We start from the raw sequence: 20115 nt of genomic DNA on the forward strand, positions 1-20115 counted from the left end.
TACCTCTCATCGAGCAGCATTCAATGCCATTCAGTTTCTCTTGGTCTCCACCTAATCACAACATGCCTATTGTTCTCTGCATCACTCCCTTCTTTCAGCATCTTAAAACAAACCATTTATAAAGCTTGGCACATGTTAAATACGAGCTGTAACCATAGCAACACACTCCTAATAACAACTACTTTGTTATCTATGTATACTACAAGTAACATTAACAATGTTGGCTGTCATGGTTCAACCCATCCCTATAGCAACACTACATAATGTTAGGCTTCGCAATCTGAAAAAGACCACGATTAAAAAAAACAGACCTCAACTAATTAAAGTTTTAGGAAGTTTATCTGCAAAGTATTGTAGAGAAAATAATGAAGCATCTTTTTTCTCCATTAAAGAAATATGCAAGATCTCAAATGTAATTAGGAATAAAATATAACTTTTTCATTTGTATAACAAGCTTATACAGTAAATTCTATTCCAATTTAGTTCCAAAGCAGTTCTAAAAATTGTAACCTTTACCACCAAGGAGAAGAACATGAAAACACCACTACTTCCAGGTTCTCTTGCAAGTCATACACCATTCTTTCTTAACGATATCCTACCCCATCAAAATGGACTCTAAATGCTTAAAATTCCAAGCATAGTAACATAGAAGACACTTCATTGGATGGATTACTCTTAAGAAGGTAGTGGAGCTGCCTTTTTGTAAATGGATTTGCCAGCAATATGCAGATTGTGAAAAATGAATTAAAATAACTAAAATTAATTAGCAATTTCATTCTTACTTTCCTGTAGTAGTGGATATTGTTGTGTTACTGAAGGTGCTTATTTTGAGGAGCTACAAAATCAAGGACTTAACTCAGATGCACAAAATAGTTTGGTAGAGATTGAGGAAAAGGATGTTCTCTGGACTCTGATTTATATTTATTGCTTAATAAATATCAGTAAGAGATAATATGGTCTTGATATCATTGCATTTTCTGAAAATTTGCTGAGCACAAATTGGCTGCCATATTTCCACATTGAAAGCTGTAGATAGACTTACTTTTTCCAGGAATTCCTGAATACACTTGTCATAAGAAAGCACTTTGTGATATAGTTAAAATTGTAATGTAGAGAACCAGAATCAGAGTCAGATTTAATATCATCGGCATATTTTGTGAAATTTTGTTAATTTTTGCAGCAGCAATACAATGCAATATATGATAAATATGGAAAAAAAACTGAATTACAGTAAGTATATATGTATAGTTAAATTAAAATAAGTAGGTCAAAAACAGGAATTAAAATAAAGTAGTGAGGTAGTATTCATGAATTCAACGTCCATTTAGATGGCGGGGAGGGGGGGTGGAGGAAGAAGCTGTTCTTGATCGCTAAGTGTGTGCCTTCAGGCTTCTGTACCTCCTTCCCAACAGCAACAATGAGAAGAAGGTATGTCCTTGGTGGTGGGGGTCCTTGATGATGGATGACACCACCTTTCTGAGGCACTGCTCCTTGAAGATGACTTGGATGCCACAGTGGCTAGAGAATCTGGTCGTTAAGTGAAGTAATTCTGACACCATTATTAGGCCTGGCCAAAATGTGACTCGAAACAGCACAGTTGACCATTAATAAACACAAAGTATACTGCCGATGCTGTGGTCAAATCAACACATGCAAACAAGCTGGATGAACTCAGCAGGTCGGGCAGCATCCGTTGAAACTGCTCATTTCAACGGATGCTGCCCAACCTGCTGAGTTCATCCAGCTTGTTTGTAACAGTTGACCATTAAATGTCAGCTGACCCAGCAAGCCATTTATTACTATAACTGTTCCATTAAAGCTGATGAACGGTAGGTTGTGGATAATCCTGAATTACACCTAGCGTTAAAGTTAAAGCGAGTAAAGATGTTCCGAGTCCAGCTCACAAAGCTGTGGGAGAGCCAATTCACAGCCTCATCAAGGAATATATAGTCATACTCACAGAAATGTAAGTAGGCTGAAGAGAGATGGACTATGCACATCTATACTCCTGTCCTTCTACAGCAAGATGGCGCCAGTGAACCATGATGATGATCTGCGGGCTACGTACAATACTTCTAAATATACCTCTTTTGAATTATTCTTACTGCAATCTGCAGGATGTAATTTCCCTTTAATCAATGTATTTTTAAATCAACATAATGATCTACAGATTTCACGATCTTATGAAGGAATCAGTGGACTTAACCCTCAAGCAAGCAGGTATGGCACCTTTAAGCAGATGGAAATTCATTGTGAGGCAGGAGGAGCAGACTCCAAGCCAGGCTGAAATGTAGAGGGATGAGGAACACTCTACCTGACATGTTGTTAGCAAATGTGCAGTTGCTGGAGAATAAAACTGAGGACCTGAGGACAAGATTGCTCTTTTGGAGATGAAATGAGCAATTGCTCTATTGTTTGAAAGAGATGTGGCTTACTTCCAGCACGCCAGATCCAGCAATCAGACCCAAAGGCTTCTCAATTCACAAAATAGACTGAACTGCTGATTTGGAAAAGACAAAAGGTCGAGCAGTGAGTTTCTTGATAAACTCTTGATGGTTTGGTTTTGTCGAACTTGTGTTCCGCTAACCTTGAACACCTAACGATCAAATCTCATCTGTTCCATTTACCTAGGGATTCTCCTCTGTAATTCTGACCAGAGTTTACATACCACCAGCAGCTGACTATAATCAAGTGTTTGAGATATGACTTGATGCTGTCTCCAAACAAGAAACAGTTCATCCCAATGCATTTCAAATTATTCTTGGGGATTTCAACCAGCCTTGCTTGAATAAAACCCTGCCCAATTACTATCAACATATAATCTATAGCACCAGAGGTCCCAACACACTTAGTCCACTGTTATACTAAGATAGGTTATGCCTATTATTCCATGCTTTGACTGCATTTCAGTATACCAGATCACCTGGCTGTCCTTCTTCTACCTGCATACAGACGGAGGCTAAGGAGCAAAAATTTGAACAACAATGAGGTTGTCGTGGGAGGCTTTGAGTCAGTGCATAGGCCGTGTACAAGATCTCATCTGTCAATTTAAATGAATACATCGTGGTTGTCACGGACTTTATTAAAACAGTTGAATATGATCACCTCAGATAAAGTTAAATCAAACGACGTAGGTGACAACAGGTCTTCACTTCCAGATGAGCTCAATGCCTTCTATGCTCACTTTGACCACCAAAACATGGAGGAAACTTCACAAACTCCCACAGCCCCCGAAGATCCTGTGATTTCAGTCACTGTGCCTGATCTGTGGGCAGCCGTCAGGTGGGTGAGCACACGAAAGCATGCGACCCAGATGGGGTACCTGGACAAGTACTAAAGACCTGTGCTGATCAACTGACTGGAGTGTTCACTGAGATCTTTAACATCTTACTTCGGCAGTGTGAGGTTCCCACCTGCTTCAAGTAGATATCAATTATAACCGTGCCTAAGAAGAACGTGGTAAACTACCTCAATGACTATAGTCCAGTAGCATTTACATCCACAGTAATGAAATATTTTAATAGGTTGGTAATAAAGCATAATGAACTCCTTCCTGAGAAGTGACTTGGATCTGCTCCAATTGGCCTACTGAAGCAACAGCAGATGCCATTTCATTGGCTCTTCACTCAACCCTGGAATTTCTGGACAGTGAAGATGCATATATAAGGTGCTCTTCATTGACTACAGCTCAGCATTCAATACCATCATCCCCTCAAATCTAATCAATAAGCTCCAAGACCTTGGCCTAATACCTTCTTGTGCAGTTGGATACTTGATTTCCTCATTTGCAGACGTCAGTCAGTTTGATTGCAAACCACATCTCCTCCAAGATCTCCATCAGCACAGATGCATCACACGGCTGTGTGCTTAGCCTCCTGCTCTACTTGCTTTACACTTGTGTCTGTGTGGCTAAGCACAGTTCCAATGCCAGATTCAAGTTTGCTGATGTGGTGATGAATCAGCATATAGGAGGAAGACTGAAAATCTGGCTGTGTGGTTCCATAACAACAACCTCTTACTCAATGTCAACATGACTGAGGAGCTAATTCTTGACTTCAGGAGGAGGAAACCAGAGTCCCATGAGCCAGTCCTCAACAGAGGATCAGAGATACAGAGGGTCAGCATCTTTAAATTCCTTGGTGTTGTTATTTTGGGGGACCTGTCCTGAGCCCAACACGTAAGTGCAATTATGAAGAAAGCACGGCAGCACTTCTACTTCCTTAGGAGTTTGAAAAGAACTTTGACAAACTTCTATAAATGTGTAGTGGAGAGTATATCGACAGGCTGCATCACAACCTGGTATGGAAACACCATTGTCCTTGAATGTAAAATACTCCAAAAACTAGTGAATACAATCCAGTCCATCATGGGTAAAGCCCTCCCCACCATTAAGAATATCTACACGAAGTGTTGTTGCAGGAAAGCAGCATCCTTCATTAGAAACCCCACCATCTGGAACATGCTCTCCTCTCACCCCTGCCATCAGGAAGAAAGTACAGGAATATTGGGACTCACATCACTAGGTTCGGGAATAGCTATTACCCCTCAGGCATCAGGCTCTTGAACCAAAGGGGATAGCTTCAGTCAACTTCACTTACCCAAACATTGAAATGTTCCCATAGCCCATGGACTCACTTTCAAGGTCTCTTCATCTCATGTTTTCAATATTTATTGCTCATTTATTTATTACTATTGTTTCTTTGCTTTTGTATTTGCACAGTTTGTTGCCTTTTGCACACTTTTGAATGGCCGAGTTGATGCGGTCTATCATTGATTCCATTATGGTTATTATTCTATTATGGATTTATAGAGTATGCCTGCAAGAAAATAAATTTCAGGATTGTGTATGGTGATATGCACTTTGTCAATAAATTTACTTTGAACTTTGGAATGCACAGTAGAGAGCATTCTAACATACAGCAGCGCTGAATGGTATGGAAAGTGCACTGCCGCAGACAGGAAGGTTCTACAAAGGGTAGTCAAAACTGCTCAGTGCATTACTGGCACCAGCGTACCCGCCATTAAGGACATATTTACAGCAAGGTGCTGGAAAAGGGCCAGTAAGTTCAAGAAGGATCATAGCCACCTAGTGTCTCCCATACCCATCAGGGAGGAGGCTATGTAGAATCCACGCCAGAACCACCAAATTCAAAATCAGTTACTTTCCCAAGCAGTAAGGCTGAACAAGACCTCCAACCACTAACTCACTCCTCCACACCCCCATTACCACAACTTTAACATTTCCTGTCAGAGCCACCTTTTGTTTTTTTTTTGTGTGCTGCATCAGATCTGGAGTAACAATTATAGCATTCTCCTTTACACTTGTGTACTGGAAATGATATTCAATTATCCTGAATCTTGAACAAACTTGAAAGTAACATCAAGAGTGACCTGAGTAGCCCTGAACGACACAGCTGCCAAAGTGGTTCTATAGTACTTGGAGTAAAACATGGAGTAAAAGTTCCGACGTCATATCAAGACCAGTCTCCACTGATACTGACATATGTGATGGTGCCATATAGTAAATGGGAAGACTCAAAGTAGAACTGTCATCTCAAAACTGGGAGTTCGTGAAGTATAAGCCAACAAAAACAGCAGAATAGTATTCCACTACAATCATTAATTTTATGCTCATACATGATATTCACTCTACTGTTGCAATAAACACTAGGGATGAACCTTGGTTTGACAAGGAGTGTGAATGACTCTCCTTCTGCGTAGTAGGAGAATTAAAGATTATGAGGAAAAAGCAAGTAAGTGGAGATGATTCCATAGCCAGATCAGCTATGATTTTATTGAATGGTGGAGCAGGCTCGATGACCTACTCCTGCTCCTATTTCTTATATTCTTATGTTGGGAGTAACATCTAATATGGTTAATAAGAAGTTATCCACTTAAAAAACCTGCAACATGAGACTATGTGTATTCTCAATAGCAAACCCAGTAGACAGCCCTAAACCATTCTAAATGCAGTGCCATATCTAGTCATGTTTTCTGATAAATGGTTAAACAACCACCAGGGAAAGGTCGATGCAAGAACATCCTCATACATGATAAGGGTGGGGCCAAATATGTGAGAACCAAGGATGAGACTGAAGTACCAAGTGGATAATCCATCTCTGTTTTCTTCGGACACCACCAAAACATAAACCAGTTTTCAGCCAGATAAATTCAGTTGAAGAGATATCAAGAAAGGCTGATATGCACCCAAAACACATTAAGGTTCTAGTGCTACTGAAGGCTAAAAATAATTTCAAGTAAATACATGAGATTTGATCACCAGATGTGTCACCAAGCAAGCTATTAGCATCAGCAACTTGAATTTGCACAAGATTCACTGCTGAACAATCTGTGTTTCAAGAAGATTCAACAGCACACACATCCAATTCTGTTTGATAAGGTAGCTGAAGATGATTGTTTAATGACACTGGCCTGTGGACTGCTGTAGCAATGGCAATTCGGCCTGCTCTAAATACCTGTACCTTGTTTGCTGACCATGTGAACTAAACAGTGTCTGAAACAAGCTACACTTGAAGCTCATTTTGGTAGAAGACATCATCACTTAATTATGTATGAAAGTGCTCGTAACTTTGAGTAGAGCTGTAAGCAGCTAACTAAAGGAAAGTGCAAAAAATATCAGTTTTAAATAGATTCTGGAAATTGATGTCTGAGCTACTGCAAGATAATGAAAGGCTGGTTTTGTTAAAAAAACATTGGGATACTGTTTCTTCAAAATTATGAATGACAACATTTTTTTTTACTTTAATAGCATTACATTGCACAGAGTTTTAAAGTTGAATTCTTCATGGATATTTCATTCAGGGAGAGTTGCCCACATCACAGTTTAGGTGGGATCAGACAAAAGCGGTTTGGGTGATCAACACACAGACTAGGAGTACCAGGCAGAGTTTTGAAGAATGAACGAGAGTTTACTGAAGCACACAGAATTCTTAAAATGTGTGTAAATAAGAAGCAGAGATATGTTTTCTCTGGCTGAGAAGTCAGGATTAGAGGACATCACTTTAGAAACAAATGAAGCATGCAATTTAGGACTGAATTGAGAAATTTTTTTACATAAATGGTTTGAACCTGTGAAATTCTCTATCTCAGAGAATGATGAGATCTTTGTAATTTCAAATACATAGAGATTGATTAAGGGAATCGAGAGATATGGGGATAGTGGTAGAAAATAGCTCTGTGGTAGAAGATCAGCTAAAATCTTTATAACAGATGGTAAGCTTGAAGATTCAAATAGCCTATCCTTGCTTATGCTTATTCTGGCAAGAGAGAATTATTCCATGTTAATTAGAATAGATACAGGTGTTCCTGGGTAATTAATAGATTCCATTTTTACAGATGTCTGCATGTGGATTTTGCCTATAAGTTGAAATCACTCAATATGGTTACCAAACCTCCACAGTGTTGTAACGGATTACTTCATAAGAACATAGGAGTGATAATAAAGAACAATTATTTAACATGGAGAGAGAGAAAAGTTGTACTGTTCATAGGCATGTACATATGTTGGACTTTTTAATTTAATACTATTATAGGAGCTTGTTCATACGTAAAGGTATCAATTAGTAGGGGTTTTGAAACCCTGGAATGGCCTGTGCTAAGATTATCTTAGATTTCCTCCATCCAGACTGTGTGGATGGAAAGGGACCAATGTACAAAATAAGGTAGATGAGCTTAGAGTGCAATTAGAAAATGGCAGGGATGATGCTGTGGGCATCATAGATTTGTGGTTGAAAGAAGATCACATCCAGAACCTAACCATCCAAGGATATGCATCAAAAAGACAGGCAGATGAACAGAGGGGATGGAATGGCTCTGTTGGTTAAAAATGAAATCTAATCCTTAGCAAGAAGTGATAAAGGATCTGAAAATATAGAATGCTTCTGAGTAGAGTTCAGAAACTGCAAAGGTAAAAAGACCCTAATGGGAGTTGTACGTAGACCCCTGAATAATAGTCAGGATGTCAGATATAAACTAAAGCAGGAGATAAAAAAGGCATGCAAGAAAGACAGTGTTACACTGGTTAGATAGATAGATAGATAGATAGATAGATACTTTATTCATCCCCATGGGGAAATTCAACTTTTTTTCCAATGTCCCATACACTTGTTGTAGCAAAACTAATAACATACAATACTTAACTCAGTAAAAAATATGATATGCATCTAAATCAGTATCTCAAAAAGCATTAATAATAGCTTTTAAAAAGTTCTTAAGTCCTGGCGGTTGAATTGTAAAGCCTAATGGCATTGGGGAGTATTGACCTCTTCATCCTGTCTGAGGAGCATTGCTATGAGGGACTTCAATATGCAGGTAGATTTGGAAAATCAGGTTGGCACTAGATTCCAAGAGAAGTAATTTGTAGAATGCTTACAAAATGGCTTTTTAGAGCAGTTTTTGATTGAGCCCATCAGGATAAGTCAATTCTGGATTTGGTGTTCTGCAAAGAAACAGATATAATTAAGGAGTTTTTGGTAAAGGAGCCCTTAAGAGGTAGTGTTCATAACATGATAAAATTGACCTTGCATTTTGAGAGGGAGAAGCTAAAATCGGATGTATTGGTATTACAGTTGGCTAAAGGTAACTACAAAGGCATGAGAGTGGAGCTCGCCGAAGTTGATTACAAGGGAACCATAGTATGGATAACATTAGAGCAGGAAAGGCAGAAGTTTCAAGGAATAATATAGGAGAGCAGGATCATTTCAACCCAAAGAAGAAACATTCTAAAGGGCAGATGAGGTAACTACGGCTGACAAGGGAAGCCAAAGACGCATAGAAGCAAAAGAGAGGGCATAAAATATTGCAAAAACTAGCAGGAAGCTGGAGGATTTGGAAGCTTTAAAACCCAACAGAAGACAACTAAAAAGCAGTAAAGTGAGAAAAGATGAAACATGAAGCTAAGCTGGCTAATAATGTAAAAGAGGATACCAAAAAGAATTCAGATATATGAAGAGTGAAAAATAGGCAAGAGTGGATATCAGACTGCTGGAAAATAATCCTGGAGAGCTTGTAATGGAGAACAAGAAATGGCTGATGGACTGAATTAATATTTTGTGTCTGCTGTGATGGATATTCACTGTTCCAGGCCATGGGGCTTTTCTTATTTTGCCAAGCTCAGCTTTCTAAATACAGCAACTGAGAGTTCTAAAGATCAAATTGTTGTTTTTGAGTTGTGTTATACTTCTAATCAATATTCTTTGTTTAGCTTCTTGCCGCAAAGAAGAGCCAGTTTTTAACTTTTAATGTAATTGCAAACAGTAATCCGTTTGAACTTAAAAGAGCTTTGTAAACAAGCACTGTCTATAGCACAGATTTGCTGGCCCCAGATCACCTAGGCTAACTGCTCAAAAGTTGCAGTAGAAAACAATGGATTGTTTAATTTGGTTTGCTTTAAAACCAACAATGCTGGATAAGTGGTTTAGTTAATTGAAGCTTGCAGACCATATTGATACTATCACTTTGCATGTCAAATAACTGATCTGTTAATTGTTGGAAGGTTTGTATATTTGACAGCATTAATTGTAGGTACCTGGGAACTCCTTCTTCAGAAGCTTTTAGACCATTTGTGCTAAAAGATATCTGAAAAAATATCGTATGTTTGTGTTTGTGAAGTCACCGAAGAGGCAGAGAAACAATATAAATATAGGGAGCAGTCCAGGCTTATTAGGAATGGTCCAGAAACATCAAAAATAAGACAGAAGCCCAAGAATCCATTCTTCTGTTTTTGATTTCTACGAAAGACAATTCATTTGTCCGCGACTCATTGGGAATGTCTATGTCTACTTACCTGTGTTTTGGAAATCTTTTGTGTTTTATAAATAGTTTATAATTTGGAAATCTTTTATAAGATAGAAATCTTCTGTGAGTTTTAAATGTGTTTTAAAATGTTGTCTGGATTTAAATGTGTATCACTGAAAATAAACGAACTGCGTTTAAATTACTTTGTTAGCTGGAAATATCTCTTCCTTGTTAGAGAGTTGGATCCACTACTCTAATAGTGGATTTTGGCAGCTAAATTTGTCATGGTTGATAAATGGGGAAGTGGACTAGCTTTTGAAGATTGGGTAGTTACAACATAATCTGCTTTAGTGAGAGTACCTGTAGCTGTCTATATCGGTTAGGGCTTAAGGTCTTTGAGTTCAGAAATTCGCAGTTTGCAAACCTAATACTATCACACTGTCTTCGCTGTGGAAGACAAAAGCAACATGCCAAAAATTTGAAGAAGTCAGGGAACAGAAGTGAGTGTAGTCATTATTACTGAGGAGAAGTGCTGGGAGGCTGAAATATTTGAGGATGAATAAATCACCTGTACCCTAGGATTATGAAAGAGGTAGCTGAAAACTTTGTTGAGGCAGTAGCAATGATCTTTCAAGAATCACTAGAATCAGGTAGGGTTGCTATTGTCACCTCACAGTTTAAGAAGGGAAGGAGACAAAGAAAAGAAATTATAGAACAGTTAGCCTGACTTCAGTAGATAGATAGATAGATAGATGGATACTTTATTCATCCCCATGGGGAAATTCAACTTTTTTCCAATGTCCCATACACTTGTTGTAGCAAAACTAATTACATACAATACTTAACTCAGTAAAAAATATGATATGCATCTAAATCACTATCTCAAAAAGCATTAATAATAGCTTTTAAAAAGTTCTTAAGTCCTGGCGGTAGAATTGTAAAGCCTAATGGCATTGGGGAGTATTGACCTCTTCATCCTGTCTGAGGAGCATTGCATCGATAGTAACCTGTCGCTGAAACTGCTTCTCTGTCTCTGTATGGTGCTATGTAGAGGATGTTCAGAGTTATCCATAATTGACCATAGCCTACTCAGCGCCCTTCGCTCAGCTACCGATGTTAAACTCTCCAGTACTTTGCCCACGACAGAGCCCGCCTTCCTTACCAGCTTATTAAGACGTGAGGCGTCCCTCTTCTTAATGCTTCCTCCCCAACACGCCACCACAAAGAAGAGGGCGCTCTCCACATCTGACCTATAGAACATCTTCAGCATCTCACTACAGACATTGAATGACGCCAACCTTCTAAGGAAGTACAGTCGACTCTGTGCCTTCCTGCACAAGGCATCTGTGTTGGCGGTCCAGTCTAGCTTCTCGTCTAACTGTACTCCCAGATACTTGTAGGTCTTAACCTGCTCCACACATTCTCCATTAATGATCACTGGCTCCATATGAGGCCTAGATCTCCTAAAGTCCACCACCATCTCCTTGGTCTTGGTGATATTGAGACGCAGGTAGTTTGAGTTGCACCATATCACAAAGTCCTGTATCAGTTTCCTATACTCCTCCTCCTGTCCATTCCTGACACACCCCACTATGGCCGTGTCATCAGCGAACTTCTGCACATGGCAGGACTCCGAGTTATATTGGAAGTCTGATGTGTACAGGGTGAACAGGACCGGAGAGAGTACGGTTCCCTGCGGCGCTCCAGTGCTGCTGACCACCGTGTCAGACCTACAGTCTCCCAACCGCACATACTGAGGTCTATCTGTCAAGTAGTCCACTATCCAATCCACCATGTGAGAGTCTACTCCCATCTCCGTTAGTTTGTGCCTTAAGATCTTGGGCTGGATGGTGTTAAAGGCACTAGAGAAGTCAAGGAATGTAATCTTCACAGCACAACTGACCCCATCTAGGTGAGAGAGTGATTTGTGCAGCAAATACGTGATAGCATCCTCCACTCCCACCTTCTCCTTATACGCAAACTGAAGAGGATCCTGGGCGTGCCTGGTTTGTGGCCTCAGATTCTGTATTATCAGCCGCTCCATGGTCTTCATCACATGCGACGTCAAGGCAACAGGTCTGAAGTCATTCAACTCCTTTGGTTGTGGTTTCTTCGGTACGGGAACAATACAGGATGTTAAGATTTTAGAGTCCATTATTAAAAATGAGTTACAGGGTACTTGGAAGCACAGGATAAATTGAACTGAAAGTCAGCATGGTTTCCTTAAGGGGAGACCTTGTTTGATAGATCTGTTAGGATTCTTTGAAGAAGTACAGGCAATATTGACAAGGAAGAGTCAGATTTAGTTGGTGGTAAGGAAGGCATATACAATATTAGCATTCATTCTGAGAAAAGTAGAATATAAAGCAAGGAAGTAATGCTAAGGCTTTATGAGACAGCAGTCAGATCAGATTTGGAGTATTGAATGCAGTTTTGGGCCCATATTGGGATTTGCTGGCATTTGAGACGTTTGAAAAGATGTTTGCATGAACGATCTTGGAGATGGAAGAGTTATTAAAATATAAGGAGCGTTTGATGGCTGTGGGCCTGTACTCATTGCAATTTAGAAGGATTGGAAGGTGGGGGGGGGGTGAATTTTATTGAAGCCTACCAAATATTGAAAGGCCTGTACGGACTGGACATGGAGAGATGTCCTCAGTAGTGGAAGAGTTGCAGACCAGAATGCACAGGATTGAAATGAAAGGATATTTCTTTAGAACAGAGCTATGCAGTATTTTTTTTGTGTGTAGGATTCCCTAAAGGTTAACTTGCATGTTCAGTCGGTGGCAAGGAAGGCAAATGCAATATTAACGTTCATTTTGAGAACACGAAAATATTAAAGCTAGGATGTAATGCTGGCATGAATGGTATATGGTGAACAGTTTTGGGCCCCTTATTTAAGAAAAATTTGCTGGCATTGGAGAGGGTCCAGAGGAGCTTCACGAAAATTATTCTGGGAATGAAAGAGTGAGTGTATGCTGAGTGTTTGATGACCTTGGGTTTATACTTGCTGGAGTTTAGAAGAATGAAATCTATTGAATATTAAAAACCTAGACAGCATGGACATGGAGAGGATGTTTCCTGTAGCAGGGGAGTATAGGACCAGAGGGCACCACCTAAGAATAGAAATGAGATGAGAAGGAGTTTCTTTAGCCAGAGTATGGTGGATCTGTGGAACCCATTGCCATTGACAGCTGTAAAGGCCAAGTCATTGTGTATATTTGAAGCAGCAGTTGATAGGAGCTTGATTAGTTAGGGTGACACTGGTTATTGGTTGAGAGGGAATAATAAATAAGCCATGATCAAATGGTGGAGCAAACTCAATGGGCTGAATGGTTTAATACTCCTGTGTCTTACACATGTTGGAACAATCTCTGAACCTTCAAAAAAAGAGTACAGATTGGAAGTATTTCTGTGTTAGAAAAACTTTTCATGATTTTGCAGGAACAATTCTTTGCATTACAGTCAGTGTAGAATATTTCACATGATGTTCTCTTATGTCAGGAGTTTATTGAGCTCAGCACTCACATGATCTTTTGTCCTTATTTACATCAGTGACATTGCAACACTTGAACAAAGTTGTGTGGATACACCCATTGTTTGGTGTTGAAACTGCCTTTAGTGTCTTTCATGAGATTAAATAGTTAGAAAATCTCTTGAGAGTCTAATGCATGTGCAGAAACAAACACAAAATTGGAATCAGATTTATTATCACTAATTTATATGACAAAAAAACTGTTGCTTTGTGGCAGCAGCAGAGCGAAGACATAAAATACTGTAACTTGTATGATAAATAAATAGTGCAGGAAGAAAGAAATAATGAGATGGTATTCATGGGTTCATGGATTATTCCGAAATCTGATGGCAGAGGTGGAGAAACTGCTTTTGAATTGTGGAGTGTGGGTCTTCAGGCTTGTGTACATTATTCTGATGGTAATAATGTGAAGATTACATACCCAGATGGTGAGGGTTCTTAGTGATAGTTGCAGCCTTCTTGAGGCACTGCCTCTTGAAGATGTCCTTGATGGTAGGGAAGGTTGTGCCTATAATGAATATGGGGGGGGGGGGGGGTCCACAATGCTGTGCAGCCTCTTGCAATCCTGCGCATTGGAAGCTCCATAATGGGCCCTGATGCAACTAGCCAGAATGCTCTCCATTGTACCTTTAGAGGAAACTAAGTCTTTGGTGACATATTAAATCTTCTGAAAGTCCTAACAAAGTAATACCACTTGCAAGCCTTCTTCATGATTGCATCAAAGTGTTGGGCCCAGGATAAATCCTGTGGGTTGTTGACACTCAGGAACTTAAAGCTGTGTATTCTTTACACAACTAGCCCCTTATTGAGGACTAGTGCAAGTTCTCCTGACTTCCCCTTCCTGAAGTCCACAGTCAATTCCTTGATCTTGCTGACAATGAGTATGAGGTTGTTGTTGCAACATCACTCAATCAGCTGATCTACCTCATTCCTGTATAGCTCCTTGTCACCATCTGCAATTCTACCAACAGCATTAGCAATATGGTAAATTTATGGAATGTATAAACATCAGTGCAAAGACTATCATGAGATGGGATTGATTAACTGTTGAAGCTAATCATGGCCAACAAATACCAAATATTCTTCAATATAGTGCTCTAATTATGTTGTTATTGGGCATCTTAAGTTAGCTGATGTAATTCCATAAGTACAGACAAACTTACAATAGTTGTTGCTGCTAGAAGGATAGAATCCAGCATGGTGGTAGACATTTACATTTTGCAATAAAAATCAAATGATGAAAAATAAAAGATTAGGGTTAATAGAACAAGTTTCAGGACTCATCAGAATATTTTGAAAAATGATAAGTAAATAGTACTTTGAATACATCCTGCCACGTGCAGTGTCTCTTAATTGATTAGATTCAGTATCTACTACACTGTCAAGTCAAGTCAAGTCACTTTTTATTGTTATTTCGACCATAACTGCTGGTACAGTACATAGTAAAAATGAGACAACGTTTTTTCAGGACCATGGTGTTACATGACACAGTGCAAAAACTAGACTGAACTATGTAAAAAAAACAAGACAGAAAAAAAAACTACACTAGACTACAGACCTACCCAGAACCGCATAAGGTGCACAAAACAATGCAGGCATTACAATAAATAATAAACAAGACAATAGGGCAGTAAGATATCAGTCCAGGCTCTGGGTATTGAGGAGTCTGATAGCTTGGGGGAAGAAACTGTTACCAAGTCTGGTAGTGAGAGCCCGAATGCTTCGGTGCCTTTTCCCAGACGGCAGGAGGGAGAAGAGTTTGTATGAGGGGTGTGTGGAGTCCTTCGTAATGCTGTTTGCTTTGCGGATGCAGCGTGTAGTCTAAGTGTCAGTAATGGCAGGAAGAAAGACCCCGATGATCTTCTCAGCTGACCTCACTATCCACTGCAGGGTCTTGTGATCTGAGATGGTGCAATTTCCGAACCAGGCAGTGATGCAGCTGCTCAGGATACTCTCAATACAACCCCTGTAGAATGTGATGAGGATGGGAGGTGGTGGGAGATGTACTTTCCTCAGTCTACGCAGAAAGTAGAGATGCTGCTGAGCTTTCTTTGCTATGGAGCTGGTGTTGAGAGATCAGGTGAGATTCTCCACCAGGAGAACACCAAGAAATTTTGTGCTCTTAACGATCACAATGGTAGGAGCCATCGATGTTCAGCGGGGTGTGGTCACTCCGTGCTCTCCTGAAGTCAACAACCATCTCTTTTGTTTTGTTCACATTCAGAGACAGGTTGTTGGCTCTGCACCAGTCCATTGGCCGCTGCACCTCCTCTCTGTAAGCTGACTCATCGTTCTTGCTCATGAGACCCACCATGGTCATGTTATCGGCAAACTTGATGATGTGGTTCGAGCTGTGTGTCGCAGCACAGTCATGGGTTAGCAGAGTGAACAGCAGTGGACTGAGCACACAGCCCTGGGGGTCCCCGTGCTCAGTGTGATGGTCAAATTGTCGTTTTATTTAAGTTGCTTTAGAATTCCATGAGATATCAGAAGATTCAGTTGGAATTTTTTGTATAAAGAATGTATATTATGCATTGACATTTGGATACGTGACACATTGCCCATAACAGTGCTCCATATTGGATGGTGTTTTGGTTCGAAAGATGCATGAAAAAAAATTGCACTCACTCCACCCCCACCCATCCCTTGTTCCATGTTAACCACAATACAACTAAAGTTGTTTTCCTCATGTCATTAATAGGGGCCAACCCACAGTATGTATTCCCAATCCTGTCATTACACCTGCTCTCGCATCTTGCATTTCTACTCAGTCTTGTTTCCACAATCTTCCAGCGATAATGTTTTGCATTTATAAAGCACCATTATTATAGGAATAGACCCCAAGTGACTTCACAGAAATATTATAGAGCAAATATAAGCTATGAAAGGCATATTAACGAAAAGAGCACAGAGGGGGAGCAATGAGAGAAAGCTTCATTGAACTCCCTTTGAAGGGAAGATTTAAGTTTATTCAGGATAGGCATCCCTGGAAGAGACTTCACAGTGTAGTAGTCCAATCACAAACAAGAGAAAATTGGCAGATGCTGGAAATCCAAGCAATGCACACAAAATGCTGAAGGAATTCAGCAGGCCAGGCAACATCTATGGACCTCTGATGAAGGATCTCAGCCCAAAACATCAACTGTTTACTCTTTTCCATAAATGCTATCTGGTCTGCTGAGTCCCTCCAACATTTTGTGTGTGTTGCTTCGATTTCCAGCATCTACAGATTTTCTCTTGTTTGTGTTAACGAAAAGACCAATAGATTTGCCAGAGTTAGATTTTAAGGAACACCAATAAGCAGAATGGCTCAGAGAAGAAATTCTCAAATTTCTGAGATATATAGTATATATATAGCATGAATAGCCCAATGCCTAAGAGCATTGCAATATTACAGAATTCAGAAATGGAAAAACACAGATCTCTTTGAAGTTTTGGAGGATTAGAGGATGTATCAAAGATACAGAAGTTTAAGGCCATAGATTGCTTGAATAAGTGGACAATTTTAAAATTGATGCATTGGTGAATGAGCAACCAATATTAATCAGTGAGCATGTACAACAGGATGAGTGCCAGGTAGAATATAAATAGTATGGTTTTGAAGTCCAAGTGCTCTCATTCCTATTTACTTTTATTGGGCTTTTCACTGCTTTTAATCCGACCCCAAAGCTCTGGCATCTATTCTTTCATCTCCTGACATGACTATGCTAGCTGAATTTATATACTTGGCAAATGTGCAGGCTTTTCTGCAGTCATTGAATTGGATATTTTTCAACAAAGTAAAATTAAAATCAATACTTATTTCTGTGATAATTACCTTTGATTTATTAACAGCAGCATGAATATTTTGAGATGCTTTCTGTAGCTTTAAATGCAATTCATTTAACAGCTTATTTGGAGCTCAGTTTCTTTATTTTTTTAAATCTCCACCTCATGCTCTTTAAATCATTATGTTATCAGTAGGAGTACACAAAGCTTTCTCTTCAGTTGTATTGCGATAGATCAACAGACTTCATTGCCACAGTAACTGCGAATGAAGGATATTTAAATCCTCTGCAACAAAACTGGAATTGTCAATTGCACTTGATTTCATTTATAGCTTTCAGTCAGTGTGTGGTTATTTACTAATAGTATTTTCCTCTTTTAGTTACTAAAATCAAGAGCAATACAGTTTCATACAGACACAGAAGACAGAGGCATCTCTACCTTGCTGAAGCTCCTGTGTTTGGTCTGTACTATATGTAGCCAGGAAGCTGGTCACTGTTCCATATGATCTTTGCCTACTGCAATGTTTTTTGCATGTTACTGCGCAGTGAGAACCAAGGTTAAGGTAAGGACTAGATCAAAGCCATTGTGCAGTTGGAGACATGTAAACAAGCTGGAAACCATCAGTGTCTGCCTTTCACAGTTTATTAGAAGCAGGAGTGTGCTGCTAGACAAACAGGTGGTGCAACTCATATGGTGCTGACCGTTCTATGCTACTGTATTTATCGGTCAGGTTTTTGCAGTTGGACTAGCCTCATTTTAACCAGTCCTTTTAACTATTTAGTACCCTCTTGTGTGTTTTTATGTGCTGTACGAGTGTCGATGAATAAAAGATCAGACAGAAATGAGGCAGGGAAGGCCAGAGCTTACAGTTAACATGATTTGTGGTGGAAGATTGCATAAAATAGCTTAGTATTTTATGTTAGACTTTGCAGTCATGCTTAATCATGGTCACATTGTATTTTTACGTATAATTTACTGAACTGATATAATCAATGAATTAGAAATAAATTATATAGAATTATACTGCAATTGAAGTGTATGGCCTGAATGAATTACTGTCAAGATTATTAGTTTATTAATTGATTAAATGGAAGCTTAGTCTTGATGTCAATTCTGTGGTATGTGATGTGCCAGAGTCAGGTTGCTGATTTAATATGAATGGAATTAATTTATAAATTAATAGATTCTGGAACTTCAGTCTAAGTTGTAGTTTGGCTAGAATATCTGAAAAATGATTGTTATAAATATTATTGACATCCCCATAAGATTAAAACCAGAAGCAGATGCCGGGTTAGGTTTTATAGTTTAGATATAATGTGGTATCTAGCCTTATACAAAAAATGTTAATGCTTAAAAGTGACAATGTTGCTATGACAATTAACCACCAGACACCAAATACAGATCTTTATAATAAATACTTAGGGTGATAAGATTTCCATTCTCTCTTGTCATTGGACTGTTTCAATGAATACCAGTATTGGGATTGTATTTGCAAGAATGCTGTTTGATGACATTCTGGACTATGTTTAAATAAAATATTATTGCAGAAGATTTGCTGTAATGGCATTGAAAATCAATCACAGTATAGTTTGTTAAATAAATATGGCTTTATTATTGGTAGTTACCTGCAGTCACTATAAATAACTGAAAATCATATTTTCCAATTTGCCAATGCTCCTCTTTTTCATTGTCATGGAAACAATCTATCTTATTTGCATGCTTCTCACAACTGTGTACATAAAACTGTGGATGGATAAGTAAAATGTACCAGGATTCATCTGTTTAGTATATACTTGTATCATTAAAAACATTGACAATTAATTATGAAAAGAATAGAGATTCATTTAAAAATATGTAAAACAGTGTCTCTTTTAAGATTTCCTATCGAAAAATAACTTATGATCATAGATTTAGTATTTGCCAGCTAAAATATGTTGTCCTTAAATGCAATTAACGTGAACATCCCTTATTTAGAAAAAATAACTAAGTTTGGAAATTCATTTGCATGTGAGTAATTTCATATGTTATAGCATAGAAATGCAAAAGCAATTTATCATTCATGCAAACATTACCAAATTCTGCTATCGTGTGTGTTTAAGTATGCCAAGGCTTCTGGACGCACAGTAGTGTTGTCCAGCTGCACACATCAGATACTTGATGCCCAGCTGTCACATCACAGAATGCTTATGTGAAAAATAAAGCTACAAGGGTCTTGATTGCTACAATGAGTGTAAACAGGTTTAAACAGTGACCAGCATGTTAAAAGATTTTCTCCACTGTGACCTACCATCAGGGAAGTTGTCAGTGAGGCTGGTCATAGAAGCTTTACCAATAATACAGATATCTTACACTTTACAGGGGAGACAGCCTTTTTTTGTTATTGAGGTGAAGAGAGCTAAAACCTTGGCTTGGATGCCCACATTTAATGGCACAATTTCATCAGTAGATTAACATGCATTGTATCCTCTCCCATCTCTGATTCACTACCTGTAGTAAAAACTGCCACACCATTTTAAGAGGAGTTTCCCATTAAGATTACCACTTTAAGAGCTACCACCATTGTGGAAGTGTCTGCTTTAAAGTTCATGCTACTTTGAAAATAAAGAACAGTTGTTGCAGCAATTGTGCCACTGGCATGGAATCTGCTACTGCTATACATGTGATGCATGGGATATCGTGTGAGAAAGAAAACCATTCCCTTGTGGTTGTGGGTGATATACAATGTGGGTATTCTGCATTGCCATTTTAATGTATATTTTCAAATGTACAATAATTTATTGCTGTCTACATTTGCCCCTGATCTACAAAGGAACATCATACCTGTGCAGATCTTCAGAATAGAAGTCTGATAGATCCTCAACGAGAAGTCACTGTAGGGCACCTGCACTTTCTGTTTTGTTAATGGCATCGTGGGGCATAGGCAGAACAAAATAAAGTTCTTTGGATGGCTTTTCAGAGTTGGCAAAAGTTTTTAATTTTACTGACATTCAGAAACATTTAAATCTATTAAAATGATTCAAATTATTAACAAATTTAAATTATAGATGAAAACATTA

General features: G+C 38.9%; 1 protein-coding gene across 6 annotated transcripts in view; it reads left to right on the forward strand.

Moving 5' to 3' along the window:
* The window catches only part of LOC140726699 (disks large homolog 2-like), a 797667-nt gene that overhangs the window by 165035 nt on the left and 612517 nt on the right, over nucleotides 1-20115 (forward strand). Inside the window, exon 1 of one of the 6 annotated variants that reach the window (XM_073043431.1) lies at nucleotides 17437-17621. The exons of 4 other annotated variants lie outside the window; for them this stretch is intronic. In XM_073043431.1, the coding sequence (XP_072899532.1) occupies nucleotides 17580-17621 (42 nt within the window). In that variant the 5' untranslated portion in view covers nucleotides 17437-17579. Of the gene's footprint in view, nucleotides 1-17436; nucleotides 17622-17664; nucleotides 17736-20115 lie in introns of those variants that run through there. One more of the 6 variants, XM_073043436.1, reaches the window with a different exon arrangement.

The sequence above is a fragment of the Hemitrygon akajei genome, chromosome 4 (genome assembly GCF_048418815.1).
Source record: "Hemitrygon akajei chromosome 4, sHemAka1.3, whole genome shotgun sequence".
NCBI lineage: Eukaryota > Metazoa > Chordata > Chondrichthyes > Myliobatiformes > Dasyatidae > Hemitrygon > Hemitrygon akajei.